Source organism: Wolffia australiana, chromosome 2 (genome assembly GCF_029677425.1).
Source record: "Wolffia australiana isolate 7733 chromosome 2, ASM2967742v1".
In the NCBI taxonomy this organism is placed as follows: Eukaryota; Viridiplantae; Streptophyta; class Magnoliopsida; order Alismatales; family Araceae; genus Wolffia; species Wolffia australiana.
Genome location: NC_135836.1, coordinates 10,835,455 through 10,858,262, shown reverse-complemented (window position 1 = coordinate 10,858,262; position 22,808 = coordinate 10,835,455). Strand labels below are relative to the sequence as shown.

General features: G+C 38.0%; 3 protein-coding genes across 4 annotated transcripts; all 3 read left to right on the top strand.

The window, feature by feature from the left end:
• The first annotated feature begins 924 nt into the window (after window positions 1-924).
• Window positions 925-5,320, top strand: LOC144716813 (cytoplasmic tRNA 2-thiolation protein 1-like). 2 transcript variants are annotated; one of them, XM_078592064.1, is made up of 10 exons: window positions 925-1,137; window positions 1,514-1,628; window positions 2,519-2,661; window positions 3,468-3,587; window positions 3,727-3,839; window positions 3,909-4,001; window positions 4,083-4,189; window positions 4,676-4,742; window positions 4,819-4,930; window positions 5,022-5,320. In XM_078592064.1, exons 1-10 carry the CDS (start codon window positions 1,033-1,035, stop codon window positions 5,157-5,159), a joined length of 1,113 nt encoding a protein of 370 aa, XP_078448190.1. In that variant the 5' UTR covers window positions 925-1,032; the 3' UTR covers window positions 5,160-5,320. The 2 variants fall into 2 exon arrangements, with proteins under 2 accessions (XP_078448190.1, XP_078448191.1); XM_078592065.1 differs by having other exon boundaries at window positions 926-1,137; window positions 4,083-4,123.
• Window positions 5,321-13,457: 8,137 nt separating this feature from the next.
• On the top strand, window positions 13,458-13,976 carry LOC144716812 (uncharacterized). The gene has a single exon (XM_078592063.1). It carries the CDS (start codon window positions 13,496-13,498, stop codon window positions 13,811-13,813), a length of 318 nt encoding a protein of 105 aa, XP_078448189.1. The 5' UTR covers window positions 13,458-13,495; the 3' UTR covers window positions 13,814-13,976.
• A 4,103-nt stretch (window positions 13,977-18,079) lies between these two features.
• PLE (Microtubule associated protein (MAP65/ASE1) family protein) lies at window positions 18,080-21,699 on the top strand. The gene is made up of 11 exons (XM_078592062.1): window positions 18,080-18,224; window positions 18,458-18,547; window positions 18,618-18,824; window positions 18,916-19,374; window positions 19,453-19,608; window positions 20,030-20,341; window positions 20,410-20,497; window positions 20,567-20,640; window positions 20,717-20,791; window positions 20,863-21,073; window positions 21,158-21,699. The coding sequence occupies exons 1-11, from the start codon at window positions 18,216-18,218 to the stop codon at window positions 21,529-21,531; spliced, it is 2,055 nt and encodes a 684-aa protein (XP_078448188.1). The 5' UTR covers window positions 18,080-18,215; the 3' UTR covers window positions 21,532-21,699.
• Window positions 21,700-22,808: the final 1,109 nt, after the last annotated feature.

The following is a 22,808-nucleotide window of genomic DNA, read 5'->3' as shown; positions in this document are numbered from 1 at the left end:
TTCTTAAGGATGATGAAGATCGCACATTAACATACAACAAATCTTGATCCATCGCGTCTTCTCTTTGTTGAATTGAATAGTATTGAAGGGAGGCCTTTTGAATCAGTACAAGATTACCTACTGAAGTCCTTCTAAGTAACGGGATGCTCAGGAGAAAGTCAATTACCTTCTAACACAAGGACTTGGCCGCTATTTATAGGAAGAGGTGATACTTTAGTCTACCTTAATTACTCCCATCGTTATATTTAAGACAGACTTAGCCATGGCTCATTTAATGACCATACTTATTGTTACTAATGTCTTAATCCCGTCATTATAATTAAGTGAATCACATTAATTGGGATTTGTAATTGAAATTACATACACACATATATAATTGTCCATAGATTAAGAAATTATTCTAACACCTCTATACATAGGTCATATAATTGGGGGATTGTTGTGTTAATATTAGAATAATACCAAGGAGATGGGTCATATCTTTTGGGGGATTGTAGTGATAATATTGAATATTTACCAAAGAGATGTGGCAAAAATAATAGGGGGATTGTTGTGTTAATATTATAACAGTTACCAAGGAGATGGGTCATATGTTTGGGGGAATGTTATATTAACATATAGATTCGGACAATTATCAAGGGTTCCCTACATGACCTGTAAACTTTGAAGTAAAAATGACAAATAAAAAATTAAAGTAAACTACAAATGATTAAAAAAAACTCTCTCTTTACCAATTGATGCATGTTTAACTCTCACTTCGATATTACCCCTCGTAAAAATACAGGAAAAACAAGAAATTAATGATAAAGTTTGCGAAGATATTAAAAACTGAAAAAGTGAAATTAATGATAAAGTGAAACTGTTTTAAAATATGATTAAATTTGCGGTGGTATTTTTCAAAACCTTCAAGTTCAAAACTTGCTCAAATTACTATTTCAGAAGTAAAAGCGCACGAAAAATCCACGAATCTTGATCGATTCTGATATTCTGATATTGCAGCGGTGAGCACGTCGCAAATCGCAAGAAGCGTCGATGGATTTTGGCGTTGAGGGCAAGGCAAAGAGCTCGGCAAGTCGTCTTTGCTCGCTTTGTAGGGAGAACAAAGCTGCTCTTAGGCGGCCTAAAACCCTTGAGCAGGTGAGCGAAGTTTTAATTCTTCGTTGTAATTGTAACTCCGCAGTTGCCGCAGTGTCCCGTTAATTACCCTTTTCCATTTTAATTGTATTTTTTTGTAGTTGTGTTGGTTATTTTGAAGTTTTTTAACATACTGGAAGTATCTCAGCAACTTTGATCACTTCCCTAGCTCTTGGAACGGTTTCTTGGACCTATTAAACACTTCCTTTTATTTTAGTTCTTTAGGTATGCGGGTTTTCAAGGGATTCTGTTCAATCGATTTTATGGCAATCCTCTCTTGGATTTTCGACTTTCAAATTGGAGTCGCATGAAAATTCCGCGCGAATTCAGCTGCTAATACGTTTCGGAAAATCTTAATCTCGGGTTTTTTTTCCGTCAGATTTGTAAAGAATGTTTCTACTCGGTGTTTGAGGGCGAAATTCATAATGTTATTGTGGAAAACAAGCTATTCAAGCGGGGTGAGCGAATCGCTATCGGCGCTTCGGGTGGAAAAGGTATCGCAGGGGATCTTCTCTATTTTTTCCAAATTCTACTCTCTTGTAAATTTTCTGTGACAAATATTTCCCAAATGCAAACCAAAATATTTGAATAATATTCATATGTTTCGTACTAATTGAAGTTATAGATGTAGATTGATACGCATTGAGTGTGACTTGTCAGATGTGGGTTAGGATCTTATTTGATGCTCTTCTGACCTTGGATATTCTACTGTGCTTGCTTACATGTGATCAAATTTTAACTTTTTGGATAATACTCTTATAGTACTTGAATCAAAGTTTACGAATAGAAGCCTGGATTATGAACTGTCAGGTGTAGGTCAATGTTTTATCTGGTGTTCTACTGATCTTGCAGATTCAACCCTTCTTGCTCGAGTGTCATCAAAATTATTATTTTTTTATATTAATACTTTATTGTAAAAATATTTCTATTTTCGAGCAATACTTTTAGAGTAAATGGATTTATAGAATTATTGATCCGCCTGAAGTGGACGTGGTCGATCTGTTCTTTTTGTGCGAATTTGTGCGAATTGTTCGTTCTGTTGGGTTTTCCGAACAGAACAAAAATGAATTCGAACAGAACACCGCACAGACCCGTGTGCGGTTCTTTTGTTCGCTTTGTGCAAATTTTGTTCTAGTTTTGTGCGAATGTGCGAATGTGCGAATGTGCGAATGTGCGAATGTGCGAATGTGCGAATGTGCGAATGTGCGAATATGTTCTAGTTTAAAAAAAAAAAGAACAGAACAAAGAACAAGGCCCTGTGCAGTTCTTTTGTGCGAATTTTTTGTTTGTTTCAAACGAACAGAACAGAACAACCATGTCTAGCCTGAAGTACGATTTGTCATATGTAGGTAAATGTTTGATTTGATGTTTTTTTACCTTGCAGATTCGACTGTTCTTGCTTATGTGTTATCAAAATTAAACCGTGAGTATAACTATGGTTTAGATCTCTTCCTGCTGTCTGTTGATGAGGGCATAACTGGTTACAGGGATGACTCTCTTGAAACCGTGAAAAGAAATGAAGTTCAGGTCTGTTTCCTTTACTTTCTCATTACTTTTTTTGCTTGGACTCTTTCCTGTGATTCCCTCTTATCCAGATGATTAGACCATATAATTGCCTCCATGGCCCTGTTATACTTTGGTTTGATTTTGGCTGAATTTTTTTTGCAATGAATATAGAAAATTATTCACCTTTCTTTTTAAAAAATGAATATAGAAAACTTGTGCGTTGGGGTCGGAGATTGTATTTTATGTGATCAGTTGGGACAAAAGTATTTAATCAATCAAATCACCTCGATTGTAATTGGATAAATTGAATTAATACATCGGATTGGTCACATCAACATTGGGCTGAGTTTGCGGATTTGATCAGAGGGCTATTCGATGATGGGATCAGCCTGTTCAATCTGATCGTAATAGGGATTGGTCGATGGGTCCAATTGAGCGCTGCCATGGGGCAGATGGCATAATCAAACGATGGTAAAACCGAGTGCAAGGGTGAGCGATGGTCATTCCTCAGTGTGAGAGAGAGCGGGAAGCAGGAATTCTCCCTCTCGGACTGATGGATGATTGATCCAACATATCAATCACCATCGATCAAACTCTGATTGATCAGAAAGTAACATCAATTGTTGCCTGAAACTCTTAAACGAGATCCGGTTGATAGATCAATCTAATCACTGGTCCATAAAAATGTGTTTCAGAATTTCTAAGTGTTGAATTTTAATATGATCGCTGGATCCAATTTTTTCAGAATTTTTTTATTTTTTCCTCAAACAAATTCTTTAGACATTATACTTAACTTTGTTTTATTATGTTTCTATATTATTTTCCAGTACGGCTTGCCCCTAAAAATTGTCTCATACAAGGAGTTGTACGGCTGGACAATGGATGAAATAGTGCAAGCAATTGGCCTTAAAAATAATTGCACCTTTTGTGGTGTCTTTCGCCGCCAGGTTGGACTTTGTGATCTTTGAAAAGTCTTTGATTGGATAAATATCGTCAATTTTCAATTAAAAATATTTGAATTGATGTCGATCAGTGAAAATAGAGGAAATTTTTTATGGTGGAATTAAATGTCTCAATATTTTGCAGGCCCTTGACCGTGGCGCTGCGCTAATGAAAACAGACAAGATTGTGACGGGCCATAATGCAGATGATATCGCAGAGACAGTTCTCTTAAACTTGTTGAGGGGTGACATTGCCAGGTAGAAAAAAAATTACTTAGTTCTATGATTATTTTATTCTGCTTTTAATTTGTTCGGGATTTTTTGTAGACTGGGTCGATGTACCCAAATTACTACCGGCGAAGATGGGCCCATCCCAAGATGCAAACCCTTCAAGTACACATACGAGAAAGAGATTGTCATATATCCTCTTTATTCTCATAATTTCCAGTAGCATTAATTTTTTTGTGGAAACGTTCCTGTTAACCGTTGACCAATGTCCACGTATGCCTATTTCAAGAAGCTGGACTACTTCTCCACAGAATGTAAGTTCAAGTTGAGCAGTCCTAGGACACGTATATGCAGCACAAAAGTTGATGAAACTGTGAGAAGTAGGAGTTGACTGCCTTTTCCCTTTCGTGTGCAGTTTGAAATGTAGGGTTGATCATGATTGATAAGGATTACGATAAGATTGATTAGGATTGATCAAATCTTTATCGGATACAAGTTGATCATGCTTGATTGTCTTTCTGGTTGAAATGGCAATCTCACAAATTTGATGACGGGGAGACTTTTTTCCGTTTTTGCCGGACTTGGTTCCCATGTGTTACTTTTTGATTTTTTGTTGATCTATTTCCCCCGATGTTTTAGTTATTTATAATAAAAAATAATATAATAAATAAATATGTTTTAATCAATAAACAGATCAATCCGATGGATCAAACAAATACTAAAATTTCTATCTGATCAGGACCACGTTGAGCCTTACCAAAACGCTAGCCCTCCAATCTATGAACAAATTTACTGGCTCTTAATGACAGCGGTTGAACTTAAATAATCTAGCCTAACCTTTCCTTTTATCCATAATTGTATTTAAGGTATTTATTCTCCAAATGCATATCGGGGGTTTGCTCGGGAATTCATTAAAGATATTGAAAAAATGAGGTGGGTCACCATATGTTGCAAAATATTTTTCCTAACAAAATTATCCAATTGGCTTATTTTTAAGTTTTTTTATCAGACCAAGAGCAATATTGGACATCATCCATTCAGGGGAAAGCTTTAGAATCTCCAGCTCTGCAAAGATGCCAGAGCAGGGTGTCTGCGAACGATGTGGTTATATCTCCAGCCAGGTTAGCCATCTCAAACCAATAATAAATTGATTTGGCTTCAAAGTCAATCTTAATGGAAAATATTTTATTCCTTGTTTTTTGGAAAATACAGAAATGGTGTAAAGCTTGTGTCCTGCTTGACGGCCTCAACCGCGGCCTTCCGAAGCTAGGCGTGGGAAGAAGTGGAGTTGCCAGAGCTGATGGGGTCAATGGTGTGGCGAGAAGACAGAGTAGGACCTTGAATTTCTAGAAGTTTTGACTGAGAAAGACTGTTGACTTCTCTCGTTGACTTCCACGGTCAATCGGTAAGGTCAACAATAGGATGGTTATTGATCGGCATGAATTTTATATTTGTTCTCATTGAAAGGAAAAGTTATATTAAAGTAATAATCTTTTATATCCATTCTTGCACTTTTTTTGCAGTAAGGAGGGATGGCAATTATCTCTAGTCTTTGGTTGTTATGTCTATGAGTAGTCTAACTCCCTTGAAGGGGTTATTAACTGCTTTGGGTAATTGAAGGGTATACTAACCAGAGAAAATTAAAGGCAGTGTAAGTTAAAGACTCAATCTATTCATACTTGTTCAGTTTGTGATGTATCATGTTCTAGTGAGGAATTCTCCATGTCTTCAGTACTCTTGTCCCACATTTCATTAGTCAGCGCACTGTGTGATCCATGGTTAGGTTACAAAGTAAAGATAGTTTTACATTTAGAGTATGGTTATGATGTATTTTTAGGAGCGTTCAAATATTTATCCTCTTGATTTATTCAATAAAGTTTATCTTTCAAAGCATTATTCGTATGATTGTTATTGCAGAAGATTCTTTCGTCCACTGAATCTTCTTTGACTTTCATAGCATGAAGATGAATCTGAATTGACTTTGCAACATGAATTTGATTGTCACTATTAAAAAGTTCTCACAACGGTTCATTTTCCTAACTGAATTTCATAGCGACTTTATAAAGTTATCAAGTGAGGTTGAACATGAGAAGTTAAACATGATGACAATTTTTTTAAAAATGTCATTTGATCGTAATAAGCCCAACTGCTTCAAGTGGGAGCTTGATAGAACTTTATAGTATGTAATCCCATTGCACATTCACACCACAATTGATATCAAACTCTATCAAGTCTCATTTGATATCTAATTAATTAATACAAACCATATTCATTATTATTCAAGTGTAATGTTTATACTTTAAAAATGAATGATATGTACAATGATGGGTGAATTATGAAGAGATCATACTATGATAATTGCTTATCTCCAAAACATTTCCTCTCTATTCTTATTCAATGTATATTCGAGGACATCAAAATATATGAGTAAAACAACACTATCTACTATTGCTCATATGATGAAGAGGGTTGATCATGTTGCCACTGTTGGTTTCTGTGCCTTGGTTCATCCATGGAAAACATGATTCCATGGATGCGGAAGCGTGTTAATCAATTCCTAATCGATCTTTAAAACAAACATCAAATGTACCTTGTGGGGAACTTGTTCCACCCTTGACTTTGCCGCCTTCAGATTTTTCTGAAGTCGTTCACACATCCAACCTCTAGAAGTATCCGCATAATCACTCAACACTTGGATCTCTACGTCTTCTTCTTCAACTCTTCTTGAAAATCTAGAAGATCTTCTCATCATGAAGACATTCTCTTTGGATGAGTGGAGAAGAGAGTGGAGAAAGGGAGGGCTCTCAAATTTGGCTGACTAGGGTGACTCAAATGAGTGCCCCTTCCATATTTATATTTTACTTAAGTTTTTCTCCAAGAACCCTATAAAGTAAAATATATCCACCAATGCCCTTATGACCTTGTGTGTGTGCCCCTCTAGGCCCATGTATCATTCTAGTTAATAACTTTGGTGGCCCAATTACAACTATTGGCCTACCTTATTAATTAACTATATCAACATATAGATTAATTAACTAAGGATCGATTTTACCCAATCGATTGGTTAAGTTTCCAGCCTGTGGGGCCAAGCTACACCTTGTGTTCTAGAAGATACTGAGTAGTGTTGAACTCTCTCATGGGACCTTTTTCGTCATCGGTTACCGTATATGTATGTGGATGATGGATTATACACATACGGTACAAAGCACCACTAGTGGACGGATATTTGTGTTTTGATTATTACCTGAAAGTTCCAAATGATGGGATTCGAAATACTCTTAGCTCACATGCAATGAAAAGTTCACAAAGGTGATTGAGTGGTCAAGATAGGATTGTGCGCCCATTGTATAATAAGAGAGAAACTTGAGGAAGACAATGCAATGAAAACCTTGGCTGTGTTACAGAAAGTATTACAAAGAGAGTTCATATAATTTTTCAGTATATTAGTCATAACGGGAATTACAGATTAGGGTTCAATATCTTGGCATCTCATGTTTTGGAAACTTAACCTATCAATTGGGTTAGAAAGATTCATCATTAGTCAATATGCATGTTGGACATAATTCATTAATGGGTTAGCTAAAAATATTTATTGGGCTTATAGAGTCATTAAGCATTTTGAATCATGGTCATAGAAGGTCAACCACATTAGGTTCATTAGATGTCAGAGTTTCATAAAATGCAAGTATTTAAAGAAAAACTTCTAAAAGTGTAAAAGGAACCACAACACCTAAGCAAGAAATACCCTATGTGAGTTTCTCCTTATGTACACCCCCTTCTTCTCCCCTCTCCATGAATGCTTTTTCCTCCGAGTGTGACTATAATGGTAAGAAGATCCTTCCCAGTCTATCAAGATGTTGATTGAGAAGAACATGAGGAGATATGATATGCCCAAGATTGTGTGGATAGGTCTAGAGGTTGGACAATTTGTTCGACTTAATAAACTCATCTAAGGGAAAAAAAATAGTAGCATTGGACTCCATGCCAAGTGGTTTTATCTTCGAAATATTTTGTTTTACTTTAAAGCTCCAATTCAATTTGTGTTTCTTTTATTGCATAAATCTCATACCAGATTGCCACTTTACTGCAGAATTTGTTTTAATAAATTCAATAAAATTTTGAGTTCCAAATTAATGAAGTAAGTCATTTTAATACTAAAATGTTTAAATCAACATTAATTTCACTTGAATAATTATCATATAAACTAAGAAAACATGGTTTCAAATTGTAAATGTGGACTATATCTCGTAATTAAAAAAGAACTTTGTGATATCTAATTATCCCTTCAGAATCCTGATTTTCGATGCAATGGGAGGCGGTGACACTTCTAGCATTGACTATCAAGGAAAGCTACACTTTCTGAATTCCAACTTAATATTATTCATACATAACATGGTCACAAATGTTGATATGAATTTGTTTCTTTGCTTTTCTTTAAGAATGACATATTTGCTTAATTATTCAAAATTTTGTAATGTATTTTCTTTTTACTGTACGACGTGACTGTGGTTGTAATCCTGTTATGCTCAATACTTCTCCTTTGAATGAGTTTTTCTCCATTACTTCAAATTGAATTGTGTGGTAAATAAATTCATATCAATATTTTCTTTTATGTAATAAGAAGCTAAGATAATGACTAGCCTTCCAAAGTCAACCAATGAGGTAAGTGTTTCTAGACCAGTATGAGTTCCAGATTTATTTTAAGAAAATAAAATTTTATAAAAAAATTTCCCCTTTTTGATATCCAACTTTAATCTAGAAAAATATATGGTGCTGATAGGTCATTATTAGAGATAAAACATGTGGATGACTCTTCTCAAGCTATTAGAACTTTAGAGTTATTTAAATAAAAAAATAGTTTCACCTAAACAAATTTCTCTCTTAAACAGTATGTAGAGTGGTAAATGATAACGGCACTTATACCATCTTGATTTATAGATGCATGTCTTAATTTTTATTCTTCTGGATTGAGAGATGAATGTGAGAAAAAAATAAAAGATAAGGTATTCATCTGTTAGTTGAAGCGGCAAATCATGATGATGACTATTCTCAACCTATTTGAATTTTATATTTATTTTAAAAAATCATTTTTTCTGAAAAATTAGCTTTCCTTAAAAAAGGAGGCAAGGTAGATAAGACGATATGACTAGTGTTTGCCCGTCCCAAGTTTGTTATCAGATGTCAATATTGGGATGGATGCTGAACTGGATATCTGAAATGGACTATCCGATAATCATCTTTGCCGATGTCTGGATATTGGCTGCTACAATAGTGATATCCTATATTGTTAGCGGCCCCAATGTCAGTATCCATCTTCATCTCGAGGGTTGGATGATGATATCAGATGCCAGTGTTGGCTACAATTTTCTTGATATCCGACATATAAATAAAAATCTACTGAAAATAATTTATCGTTTTACTTGGAAACATATAATTGTATAATTAAGTCATAGGAATTATATATATACTCTGATTAAGTATAAATAATATTTATTAATGGATTTCATCAATTCCCAGTTAATATAGGTAGGTTGATAAAACAATAAATTTGGCCCCGGCCCAAAGTGGAACTAGTACCACAAACAGTGAGGCCTGTTTTATGCCAGTTGGCTTATTTATTATAGGAAAGACTGAGTGCAATGCTTTCTTCAGATTGTACTTCATCAAAACCGTTTATACTCCTATAACTTTTCCTTTTCTCCATTTGGGAAAATGGGTACTTATTTTTAAAATAGACATCCTGATATCAAAGTTTGATATCAGACATTGAATCCGATATCCGGTACCATCATCCGCCACACTTTGGACCCTGTCTGGTATTGAATGGATATTTGATACTTGTTTGACATCCGATATTCAGTATATGAAAGCGTCTCAATTTCATGCCCATGTCAGATATCGGTTGTCCGATATCAGATATCTGACATATATAGGCAACTCCCATCTAGTTCCAAAATTGTCAAGTACAAGATAACAAACTTGACATTATCCGTCCATCTCTTGGTGTTACGCTGAACTGATGTGCATAACATTTTTATTAATTTTGTGTAGAACATCATCCATATCAATGGTCACATTAACATCATTGATCCCTGTTGATGATTATGTTCAACTTTTGATGATATTCAGCTGACGATATCACTTTTAACCAGTACAATGGAGAGTTGACTCCACATGTCAACATCAAACGTCATTTTCACACTTAGATTTAAAAAGCCAACAGCTAAATTGTCCCTTAAATTCCTATAACATCAACCCCACTGACAATGACAAGAATTACAATTTTCAAGTTGGATATGTGATGAAGTTGATGATGTCAACAGGGCCCAACATCTACAAAATGTTGACCATCAAAGACATGACAACAACCCCTTGTCAACATCAATGTCATCATCATCATCCAGACATGCCAATCCCTAATCATCCCATTCAAGCACTGGGACATACAATGTCAATTGTCATCATCTGAGAATTGATGTCAGCCATCTATCCATGGTTCCTTGGATTTCCGTTCGAGAAGCAGGATGGGGAGACAGAGGACGGTTGTAAACCTAGAGTACATCACCGGCACTTGACGACAAAACGGGACGAACGAAAGGCATTGATGCTTTTGTTATTTTGTTCCATTACCTACAGTCTACATGATGGATGATGTCATCCGTCCACAAACCTTGGGTATATATAAGTAGGATCGGACATGTAGGACCGAGGACCAGTTTGACCAGACCGATCCTGAACCGTAGGTCCTCCATTTGAGGGTGGACCTATTTGTCAAACAGGTTTAGGTCCAAGTGTCAAACCAGACCGGAGATGAATGTATATTATTTAATATTTAGTTTAAAATTCTAATAAAATATCAAATCAAAATCGATGTAGAGGTTTCTATTGAGCTTGTCATAGATGCCATATATATGACCATCTGTGGGCACTCACTTGATGTAGAAGACATTAAACATTACTATGAATATACATTTTCTAGTTTGACTTTGACATTGACTAGTCAACCTGACCAAAACGGGACCAGAGCGAACTGGACTGGGACTGAACAAGAACAGACAGGAACAGAACCCAAGTTTAGGTAAGGTGTAGGTCTTCGATAAAAATCCGGTGTGGACCGGGACTGTCAAACCCTATAATAAAAGCACTTAAACCTATAGTGCAGGGATGCGGACTGGATGATTTTTTCGTCTTGGAACAAAAAATCGTCCCATCCAAGGTTTTGGACGAAATTCGGGATGAAAATTCATCATGGGTCTTGGACAATGGACGGACGAATCTAGACAAAAAACCGCCGGATTCACATCTCACGGTTGAGATGTAGCCACATGCCCTCACTATGAAAATTTGCATCAAAGTCCCTGTATTTTTACTCGCTTGCAAACTGACGCCGCTCAGAAATAATTATCCATAAGTCCCTTTGTATTCTCTCTCATCTCTGTATTTCCCTAAAAAAACATAGACAAATCTATATTAATACATTAAAACAACAAAATGGGTTTTTTTCGTCCACGCTGAAGGACGGGATGGTTTTTTCCCGGACGGGAGGAAAATTCGTCCCTGGAGGACTAGAGGGGACGGTTTTCGTATAAGAGCACTTAATCCAGACATCCCCGGAGAAAACTTCTCTGTATTTCAATAAAAAAACATAGAAAAATCTATATTAATATTTGAAAACTACAAAACGGGTTTTTTTCGTCCGCGCTGAAAACCGGGATGGTTTTTTCCCGGACGGGATGAAAATTCGTCCCTAGGGATTGGAGGGGATGGTTTTCGTATAAGAGCACTTAATCCAGACGTCCCCGAAGAAAACTTCTCTGTATTTCCCTTAAAAAAACTTAGAAAAATCTATATTAATATTTGAAAACTACAAAACGGGTTTTTTTCGTCCGCGCTGAAGGACGGGATGGTTTTTTCCCGGACGGGATGAAAATTCGTCCCTAGAGGACTGGAGGGGATGGTTTTCGTATAAGAGCACTTAATCCAGACGTCCCCGAAGAAAACTTCTCTCTATTTCCCTTAAAAAAACTTAGAAAAATCTATATTAATATTTGAAAACTACAAAACGGGTTTCTTTCGTCCGCGCTGAAAACCGGGATGGTTTTTTCCCGGACGGGACGAAAATTCATCCCTGGAGGACTGGAGGGGACGGTTTTCGTATAAGAGCACTTAATCCAGACGTCCCCGGAGAAAACTTCTCTGTATTTCCCTTAAAAAAACTTAGAAAAATCTATATTAATATTTTAAAACTACAAAACGGGTTTCTTTCGTCCGGGCTGAAAACCGGGATGGTTTTTTCCCGGACGGGACGAAAATTCATCCCTGGAGGACTGGAGGGGACGGTTTTCGTATAAGAGCACTTAATCCAGACGTCCCCGGAGAAAACTTCTCTGTATTTCCCTTAAAAAAACTTAGAAAAATCTATATTAATATTTGAAAACTACAAAACGGGTTTCTTTCGTCCGTGCTGAAAACCGGGATGGTTTTTTCCCGGACGGGACGAAAATTCATCTCTGGAGGACTGGAGGGGACGGTTTTCGTATAAGAGCACTTAATCCAGACGTCCCCGAAGAAAACTTCTCTGTATTTCCCTTAAAAAAACTTAGAAAAATCTATATTAATATTTTAAAACTCCAAAACGGGTTTCTTTCGTCTGCGCTGAAGGACGGGATGGTTTTTTCCCGGACGGGATGAAAATTTGTCCCTGGAGGACTGGAGGGGACGGTTTTCGTATAAGAGCACTTAATCCAGACGTCCCCGGAGAAAACTTCTCTGTATTTCCCTTAAAAAAACTTAGAAAAATCTATATTAATATTTGAAAACTACAAAACGGGTTTCTTTCGTCCGGGCTGAAAACCGGGATGGTTTTTTCCCGGACGGGACGAAAATTCATCCCTGGAGGACTGGAGGGGACGGTTTTCGTATAAGAGCACTTAATCCAGACGTCCCCGGAGAAAACTTCTCTGTATTTCCCTTAAAAAAACTTAGAAAAATCTATATTAATATTTGAAAACTACAAAACGGGTTTCTTTCGTCCGGCTGAAAACCGATGGTTTTTTCCGGACGGGACGAAAATTCATCCCTGGAGGACTGGAGGGGACGGTTTTCGTATAAGAGCACTTAATCCAGACGTCCCCGGAGAAAACTTCTCTGTATTTCCCTTAAAAAAACTTAGAAAAATCTATATTAATATTTGAAAACTACAAAACGGGTTTCTTTCGTCCGTGCTGAAAACCGGGATGGTTTTTTCCCGGACGGGACGAAAATTCATCCCTGGAGGACTGGAGGGGACGGTTTTCGTATAAGAGCACTTAATCCAGACGTCCCCGGAGAAAACTTCTCTCTATTTCCCTAAAAAAAACTTAGAAAAATCTATATTACTATTTGAAAACTCCAAAACGGGTTTCTTTCGTCCGCGCTGAAAACCGGGATGGTTTTTTCCCGGACGGGACGAAAATTCATCTCTGGAGGACTGGAGGGGACGGTTTTCGTATAAGAGCACTTAATCCAGACGTCCCCGGAGAAAACTTCATCCGGTCCTTTGTCCCTGCACTTAATTTGGATGTCGGACGGGGACGAAGTTCGTCCCGTCTCGTCCATCGTGGACGTCCGGGACGATCCGGAGCTATAATTATGGGTTTAACTTAAACCATAGATCCATAATCAAGAGAGAGGGAGAGAGAGCTGCCATGGCAGGAGCTGGGAGCATGGAGGAGGGTCAAGGGGGGAAGAAGGCGTTAGGGTTCTTCGCCAACGCGATGAAGAGGAAGGACAGCTTTCTCCAGCTCTTCTTCATGACCGGAGTGCTGCTCCTCAGCATGCGATCGCTCGGCCAGAAGTACCGCATCAACGATCTCCAGGAGGACACGTCGTCCCTTCGCGAAGAGAACGAGTTCCTCTCGTCCCGCATCTCGTTCATCAGGGCGAGTCTCCTCGAAGAGGCCGCCCTCGACTCCTCCGGCCTCGTCGCCGCGCGTCTCCGACAGCTCTTCCGCGATTCCGACTAGGGTAATTTCATCTGTGCAATCTCAATTTTCTCTTTTTCTTGTCGATCGATCATTTCTCCTAGACTTTTTGGATTCAGAAGATAGTCGCTCGTTTCCCAACGGTGTTTTTCGATTGAAATAGTTGATGGGTCTCGTTTATTGGAGAAAATTGACGCTTGTGGAATTGAGAGATCTGGATGCCGATTGAACCATGCCCTTGGGGCATGAATTTCCCTAATATGACGTTCTTTTGATGGGCAATAAAATAACTGGGTAATGGACCTTTGAACTTTATTTTTGAAAATTTTTCTTTTTAATTTCTTTCCATAAAATGGTAATGTGGAAGACTATAAAATGTCCCTTCTTTGATGTGGACAACAGTGAAATAGGAATTTAGTTTTCTTTTATTTCTCCCAGGGAGTCGCCTTTGGATCAGTACTGCCACCCGCTCACTGCCAGCCTGTAGCCGGCTCATGACTATCACACATGCCACTCGCCTGTAGTGAGCCCGTTGCCCCACCTCCACATGCATGCCACTTGCTTGTAGCAATCATGTTATACAGCCTCTGCCCGCTACACTAGCCTGTAGCCATCACCTATCCCTTGGCCACTTCGTAGACCGTCCGCTGATCCACAACCGCTGTCTGGTTCTCCCCGATCCACAATGTTTACTGGCATCACCGTCTTTACCATCATCGCCCTGGTCCATCCCAGTCACTGTCCTCATTGACATCATCTTCCCCTTCACCGTCATTATCATCCTCGACATCGCCACCATTTTTTTTTGAAACCATGGAATGATGCCCTGTTGAACATTATATACAGCAATTATTGTTCTGCTCTTGTCAATGCCAATGTCAATTGATCCTGATTGATGTTGATGAATATGTTGACAGAGACAATTTTGTGTGGTTGACAGATGACTTTGACATTGATGTTGACCTTGTCCTTGAAGTCGATAGAGAATCACTGATAGTTGACCCTGTTCATCAATGTCAACAGAATATCAGCAGCAGTCAACTTGATTAAATTCTGTTTTTTTTTAATTCTAGTCATGGTGATGCCAACATCAACAGCCATAGTTGATGACAAAGTTGGCACTTACGGAATTCTTTTGAAACTCTGGATTGAATATATTGACAACTATCAACCCACTTCCACATAGTGGGGATGTACCTAACCCAGGATGTTATGTTCTTAGTTGGGTCGGACCTAACACGAGTGTTTTTTTGAGACCTAGAGAAGATTTTGATGGCAGAGTGTGATTTGTTTAGAATTTTCATGTAGATTTTCCTGCTCTTGAAGGACATGATTTCCATTAACAGTCTCAGCCAAAAGTCAAAGTAAACCTTCACTAGATTGTTGGTTGGTTGTCCATTGTGGTCATAGTCCACTTTAGTGGGTTTTGATTGGTTTGAAATTGTCAATTAGGGTCAACTCAATACATGAGTGTTAATCAAGTTATGTTGTTGTCTACAGCCATGGAATATAATGTTTCTTAAGTTGGGGTCTCTTCTCCAGAAGTTGTGGGCCTTAGGTAGTTATAGATTGTAAGTAGTTACTCTTTTTCATAAAAAAAGTAATTACTAAACTGATAACTACTTAGTAAGGATACCTACCTGGGAATGAAGGAGAAGGTGTGGCGCATCTGTTATTACACAAATTCAGGTTGACACCAAATGTTATCTATATCATTCTCTTATTCCAAAGTGTAACTTTTGCTTTTCTCTCTATTAAGCTTATAGGCCCCCTAAATCTAGCATCATAAAAATATGGAGTACACGACAAAGATATCAAATATCTACTATCGTTGTAGATACCTCTTCTTGTCTTCTGTTAGGAAAGAATTAACGAACTGGGATAAGCATCTCGGACTTCTCCAGCCCTCAAGCCTTTTGGGAGACGATTAATATTCCTTTTTCAATGTGTCAATCAAGTTTGCAGCAATATGCTATTATATGATAATTTAATTTCACTATCACTCTAAACACTCTCTAGTGTCCTCAATACCAAATTTGTAAAATCAACCTAAACTAGCTCAATTCAAATTGTCCCAATTCAACTCAAATATAATCTAAATGTAATTCCCGATTCAATACATTTTTATATGAACTACATCTCATTTTTTACTATGAGAGCCTCAATTAATCTTTATTTGTTGATACATTTAATCAACAAGATTGGACAATACATGTAACTTTCCCAATAAATTTTAAATAGATTGATATATGGGCTTAGAGGGTAACACACATAAGATCTATAGAGATTGGTGGATACATTTAGATTGTAAGGACTTTTATTGAAATTCTTAACTTAGTATAAATAAAGGGGGCACCCCTTATTAGGTGTCGGCAAGATTTGGATGGCCTAACTTCATTCATTTTCTCTTACTCCACTCACTCCATTTGAGAGACTTAGGGGTTAGAAGATCTACTAGTCTTCAAGAAGAGTTGGAAAAGAAGAAGAGGAGATCCATTGTCGCATTAATCATTGTCGCATTAAACTATCCCAAGTGATGAAAATATATGTGGTAGACGAGTCAATCACACATTCCATAAGTCAGTCCATGTTCATTAATATAATATATTCATTATGGTGCATGTATGATGCTTCTGATGAATTTTATGAATACATGATTTGACTTAATAAATTATGATGAGATTGTAATACAAATACCACTAGTTTTTATCATATGTTCTAATTATTCATACTAAAAGGATACTCTAGAAAGACATCTAAGTATTTGGATATAATATCACTCTCTAGCCTCATTCGTATGATGAATATGGCTAGTCCCGTAGTCATTAGTGTAGAGACACTAAGGATAAATAATGGGTGCTCTTTAGTAGAAAGAGTTCACTAAAGACATCTTGTGGATGGACAATTATTTATTGTTTATGACCTACAAGTTCCTAATCATGGGATTCTAAACAATCTTAGTTTGGGTGGATCAAGAAGTTGATAAAGATAATTAAGTGGTCAAGATGGAATCGTGCACCCTTGGTATAAGAGGAGACAACTCAAGAAAAATAATGTAATAAAGTGAAGGAGACAATTATTTATTCTCCCTTCTTCTCGCTTCTTCCCACAGCTTCACTTCACTCTCAATGCGATCGTGATAGCGTAACGATAACGATAGAGGGTCAATAGAGCTCATCAAGGTGAAGTTAGAGATTTGACATGCCATGGACCACGTGGATACATTTGGAGTGTACACACATGAGCAGCTCGACTTGTCTTGCTTTAGGATCCAAGAAATCACATATGGTTTCCATGCACATGTGGTTCATTTAAATGTTTAATTGATGCCTTCACAATTTTGTTTATGCCTTATCCTGCGAATCATTTTGAGTTTTTATCGAGGCCCTAGAACCCAACACAAAGGACCAGTCAAACATGGGAAAAGTTTCACTCAAGGTGATAAGATCACCATGATATTGATTTTGCTTTAATTACATATTTGTTTTATCGATCTAAGGCCTAAGAAAATGCAACATATTTGTTTTAGAGAAGTTTTGTGAGAGAGTAGACATACCAAGTCAGGTAGTAAGACATGCAATCAAATATGTTGGGGGTTGAGTTTGTTGGGTGGACCAACCGAGTGGGGTTAGCTAGCCATATTAGCCCAATAAGCCAATTAAACTCTGCTTTAGTTTCTTTTTTTTTTCATTAAGCCAATATAATTAATAATGAAAATATTAAAGTATGAACATATAAATTTCAACCTACATCATATATCTGAGCCGTATATCATCATTAATAATTGACTTTAAAAATACAAAATTAATTATTTTTCAACTAATTATAGTTCTAATTCATAAAAATGTGTCTAGTTAAAATAACTATTTTGCTATTTCATATAATTTCAAGAAATCATGTACTACTCTGAACAAAATGGCCTTGAGACTGTACTGGATGACCTATGTGGAGAGGGTAGAGTTCTTTCTTTAGAAATATTAGACTTCATTAGTTTTGTATAAATTAACTAAACTTCAGTGACCATTTCCATATGTATGTGTTAGCCATCATGTTTTCCTTATTATTATGGTGGACCCTGAGAAATTATTAGACTTATTATTATTTCCTCATCAATAGTTAACCTTGAAATTGACAATATAATGGTTTTTCCAAATCTACTATTCCAAATCCAATAAGAGAAAGGACTGGATTGTCAGAACCGCATTCAATTCAGTTTGAAAAGGATTACCGAGAAAACCGCCCTCTTTTGAAAAAATATCGAAAATACCACACACCGTTGGGATTTGAATTTCAAACGGGCGGCAGCTTTGCAACGTCTCGCTTTCGACGCGCATCTTTGGGGGAAGGGAAGAGCGCAAGTCCAGCGGAGAAAAAACAAACCAGAAGCCCGATTTCATTGCCATTCCTTCGTCGCGAAGAGGGCTTCCTCGATTCCTCGAATGCCATGGAAAAGGTACGCCCCGATTCTTGTTTCTTCTTTCTTTTCTTAACCTTGGTCAGAAATTCCATTCTTTGATCTCTATTCTGTGGTGAGATTTACCGATATTTCTCTAGATCGGGTGAAAAGAGAGAAAACCCCTTTTTGTTCGTTCTTATCTCGCTTGTTTTCCATGATTTTGTGCGATTAAAGTGGGGATTAGCCGAGCCTAATTTGGGTTTTAACCATCTCTTCCTCTCGTCTTCTAGTTAAACGGATTCACAGTCATGAGTTCTCTCTCAAGCGAACAACTCTTGCAAATGGAAACAACTTGCGGGTCTCTACTCTACGAGCTTCAGGTAATCCCAGAAAAAAAACTAAAAAATTGTTGTCGACTGTTTCTCTTGATTTTTTTTAATGTTTTTTCAGACGATTTGGGATGAAGTCGGGGAGACCGAAGCTGAGAGAGACAGATTATTGCTCGAGGTCGAACAAGAATGTCTTGAAGTATACCGCAGAAAAGTCGACTTAGCGAGCAAATCGAGAGCACAACTACGGCAAGCAATCGCTGATTCTGAAGCAGAGCTTGCCGCCATTTGTTCTTCCATGGGCGAGCGTCCGGTCTACCTTCGACAGGTTGGTAATCCTCTCTCCTCTCTCATTTCTCGTCTAGATTATGATCTTTATCTTGATCTTTATCTTGATCTTCATCTTGATCTTGATGCAGTCGAACAATAAAGCCGGGAGCTTGAAGGAGGAGCTCAACGAAGTCCTCCCCCAATTGGAAGAGATGCGGAGGAGGAAATCGGAGCGGTGGAATCAATTTATAGAAGTTCTAGAGCAGATTCAGAAGGTCACTAAAGAAATCAGACCCGGAGAATTCGACCCATCAAACTTCTCTGCCGATGAATCCGATCTGTCTACGAAAAAATTGGAAGAGTTTCATCGTCAGTTACAGTGTCTTCAAAAGGAGAAGAGCGATCGAGTGAAGCACGTCCTTGATCTTCTAAGGATTTTGAACTCGCTCTGCTCTGTTCTTGGGGTTGATTTCAAACTCACCATCAGCCAAATCCATCCAAGCTTAGAAGATATTACTGGGCCAAGCACCGTAAGCAATGAGACGATTGAGAGACTAGAAAACGTTATATCCGGTCTTAGAGAAGTCAAATTGCAAAGAATGCAGAAGGTGAGTGGAAAAAACTGCGTTTTTATTCAATTCCTTTCCTGGGTAATGCTGATTTTTTTTTAAAAATATTTTTTGTAGGTTCAAGATCTTGCCACGTCGATGCTGGAGCTCTGGAATTTGATGGATACGCCCGCCGAGGAGCAACAAGTCTTCCAAAATGTGACGTGCAACGTGGCTGCGGCTGAAGAGGAGATTACCGAGCCTGGCACTCTCTCTCTAGATTACATAAATTACGTAAGTTATCGTCGCCCGAATTCGATACTTACATTTAATCCCCAAAATTCATAGGTTTAAGCTGTTTACTTAACTCTAGAAGGTCGATTATATTCATAACTATGAAGGTTCTAGATACTAAGTGCATTTCACTCCGATTAATTTATTTCTGTACCATATATTATCATCCTGAAAGTTGTCAAGAACATAGTTTTCATCAGTACATTTAGGACTTCAAAAAATCATGAAAACAGTGCAATCATCGGTTTTTCAACAAAAAGTAATGTTTTTATTCTAGCGCTAAAAACATATTTATATCTCACAACATAGAGAAATTAATCTGGTGGCATCGCGTTCCTTGATTCAGTTGATAAAAAATGTAAAAGTTAATAACCTATTTATTAAAAATTTATTAATATTCTAGATATTCGGATCATGACAGGTGGAGGCTGAGGTTATTAGGCTGGAGGAGTTGAAGGCCAGCAAGATGAAGGACTTGGTCTTCAAGAAGAAAGCCGAGCTTGACGAACTCCGTCGTCGGGCTCATCTTCTGATAGAATCCAACGGTGGTGTGGAATTCGCGGTTGAAGCTGTTGAATCAGGAGCCGTTGATCCGTGCATGATCCTGGAACAGATTGAGAATCAGATCTCGATCGCCAAAGATGAGGCTTTTAGCAGGAGAGAGATTCTTGAGAAAGTGGAGAAATGGATTGCAGCTTGCGAAGAAGAGAGCTGGCTTGAAGAATACAACAGGGTGGGTATTCACGATTTCTCTTATGATTTTCCTTCACTGTTTATCTTACTGTTCTTGAAAATTTTCAGGATGATAATCGTTATAATGCTGGAAGGGGCGCTCACCTGACTCTGAAGCGAGCAGAGAAAGCCCGCGCTGCTGTAAACAAAATCCCAGGTAAGCTTAATTAGAATTATGATCATAATTATGTGCAGTTAACGAACATGATTGAGATTGTTTTGACAGGCATGGTGGAAATGCTTGTTTCTAAGACCAGGGCTTGGGAGAGAGAAAATGGCATCCCATTTAAATACGACGGGGTAAGCAAATAAGCAAGCAAATGAAATCCCAGTCAAAGAGAGATTTTTTATGCCCTCAATTGCTTCTTACAAACAGGTTCAACTTCTGTCAATGCTGGAAGAGTACACTTTCTTGAGGCAGGAGAAGGAACAAGAACGAAAGCGGCAACGGGTATTGATCAAAGACCACTCTCTCAGAAGAGTAATTAATTAATAATTGAATCAATTAATTTCTTTTCTCAGGATCAGAAGAAGCTCCAAGATCAGCTTCTGGCAGAGCAAGAAGCGCTGTTTGGGTCAAAGCCGAGCCCCTCAAAAAACCTCAGCGCCAGGAAAGTGCCAAGAACTTCAACTGGGGGGCCCACCAACCGCCGGCTCTCCCTGGGAGGAGCCCTTCTTCATCCACCCAAGTCAACTCGATCAGCCAAGAAGCCAGAGGATATGTTATCTGCTGGTAGATAAATCTAAGTTTTGAACTTTATAAAATGCTCATATACATAATTTGACTTTGACTTTGACTTTGACCATTTTGGCTTAGGGAGGAGAGGCCTTGATGTGGCTGGCCTGCCGGCGAAGAAGCTGGCCTTCGGTGGCGCGCCGCAGGCGAAGGAGGCAGAGGCGGCCCCGCCGAGGAGGCCCTTCGCAGTGTTGGAGGTGGCTTCTATGCTTAGCACGCCGGTGAAGTCAGCTGCCACTCTGCCTCCAGAAGAAGAGAACAACAAGACTCCGGCGGCGGCGCAGTTGCCGGTGCCGAAGACCCCGAAGACTGTGTCGGTGCCGATGCAATTGGCCGCTGCTGCCGCCGCCACGGCTACTCCTCTGCTGGTGCCAGCCGAGGATGGGGAGTACTCATTTGAGGAGAGAAGAGCTGGGTTTTTGCTCTCCAGGGCTATTTATGCCAATGAGTGCTAGTTTCACAAAGTCAACTCCAGTTGGCTTGGTTGGGAGGCCCACACTTTTTTATCCCTTGGCTTCGCGGGTTAGTTGTATAGATTGTTATTTTCTCCATTGAACACTTGAGTTGAAGAAGTTTAAAAGAGTTGAGGTTTTATGAATGGTGGTTAAGGTTTGTGACTTTTAGTTCTGGATGTTGCTGAATAACTGAAAAAAACTGTTTTATAGAGAGTTTCCTTTCAGAGAGAGGGCCACTTTTTTGATGATGACTTTTGATGACAACAAGTTATTGATGGTTGGCGCTGACTTTCGTGATGGGTTTGTATCACAGATGGTAAAACCTAGTCACTGTTAATGCCATGGATGGAGAATTTGAAGTATGGACAATTGACAGTACCGAAGATGTTGATGTCTGTTGGGGTTGACGCTGTCAACAGACCGTAAACTAACATCAACATCAACATCACACTTCAATGTCATCAGGATCTTTAGAACCCTATTTCAGGGTAGGGCATATCTTTGTAGTTTATAAGGTTATGTTCTTTTAACTAGTGTCTAGATCATATATATTTTTTGAAACTTTTGTATGCAACATAATAAACAACAGATCTCAAATCAGTTGTCCAGAAATTTTTTCTACAAAAGTGAAAGTTGCATCTAAAAAAATCACACCTGAGTTGTATTCATTTGGATCTATTTTCCAAAACTTTATTTTTGATTAAAGTTACTCCTTTCTTTATTTAAAATTAATTTGGTAACTATTATTGAATAAAATTTGACACTCCATTAATTTGTCTGTCAGGTTATAGGAAGCTTAGCAAACACATCAGAAGGTGGGTCATGAGATCAACATGCGAATGCATCAGTTGCTAATTTACTTCTTCATATGAAACAATTCACCTTTACTCTTAAAATGAAGTGATTCATTAGTTCCTGGTTGCTTTGCTGAGTTAGATGCAGCTGTCAAATGTCATTATCTTGCATTTATGTGCAATGACATTTGGTTATTCCCTTTTAAAGCTCATTAGGTAAGGACATGATTGTCAGAAATCATGCCTCCTTTTGATATGGACTCTAAGAGGGCTAAGTTGGGCTTTTTTCCTCCTAAAATAGTCTGCCTCCTATTCTAATTCAGGTTATGACTTAGGCTTCTCCATATCTCCCATTGGCATATCTAGTTTAATATTTTATTTAACTTAATACTGGATTTTAATGAGTCTCCAAGAAGATAGTTTTTGTTCAAGAGGATAAAGTTATGAGGCATGATCCTACATAATTATCACCATCCATTTGAT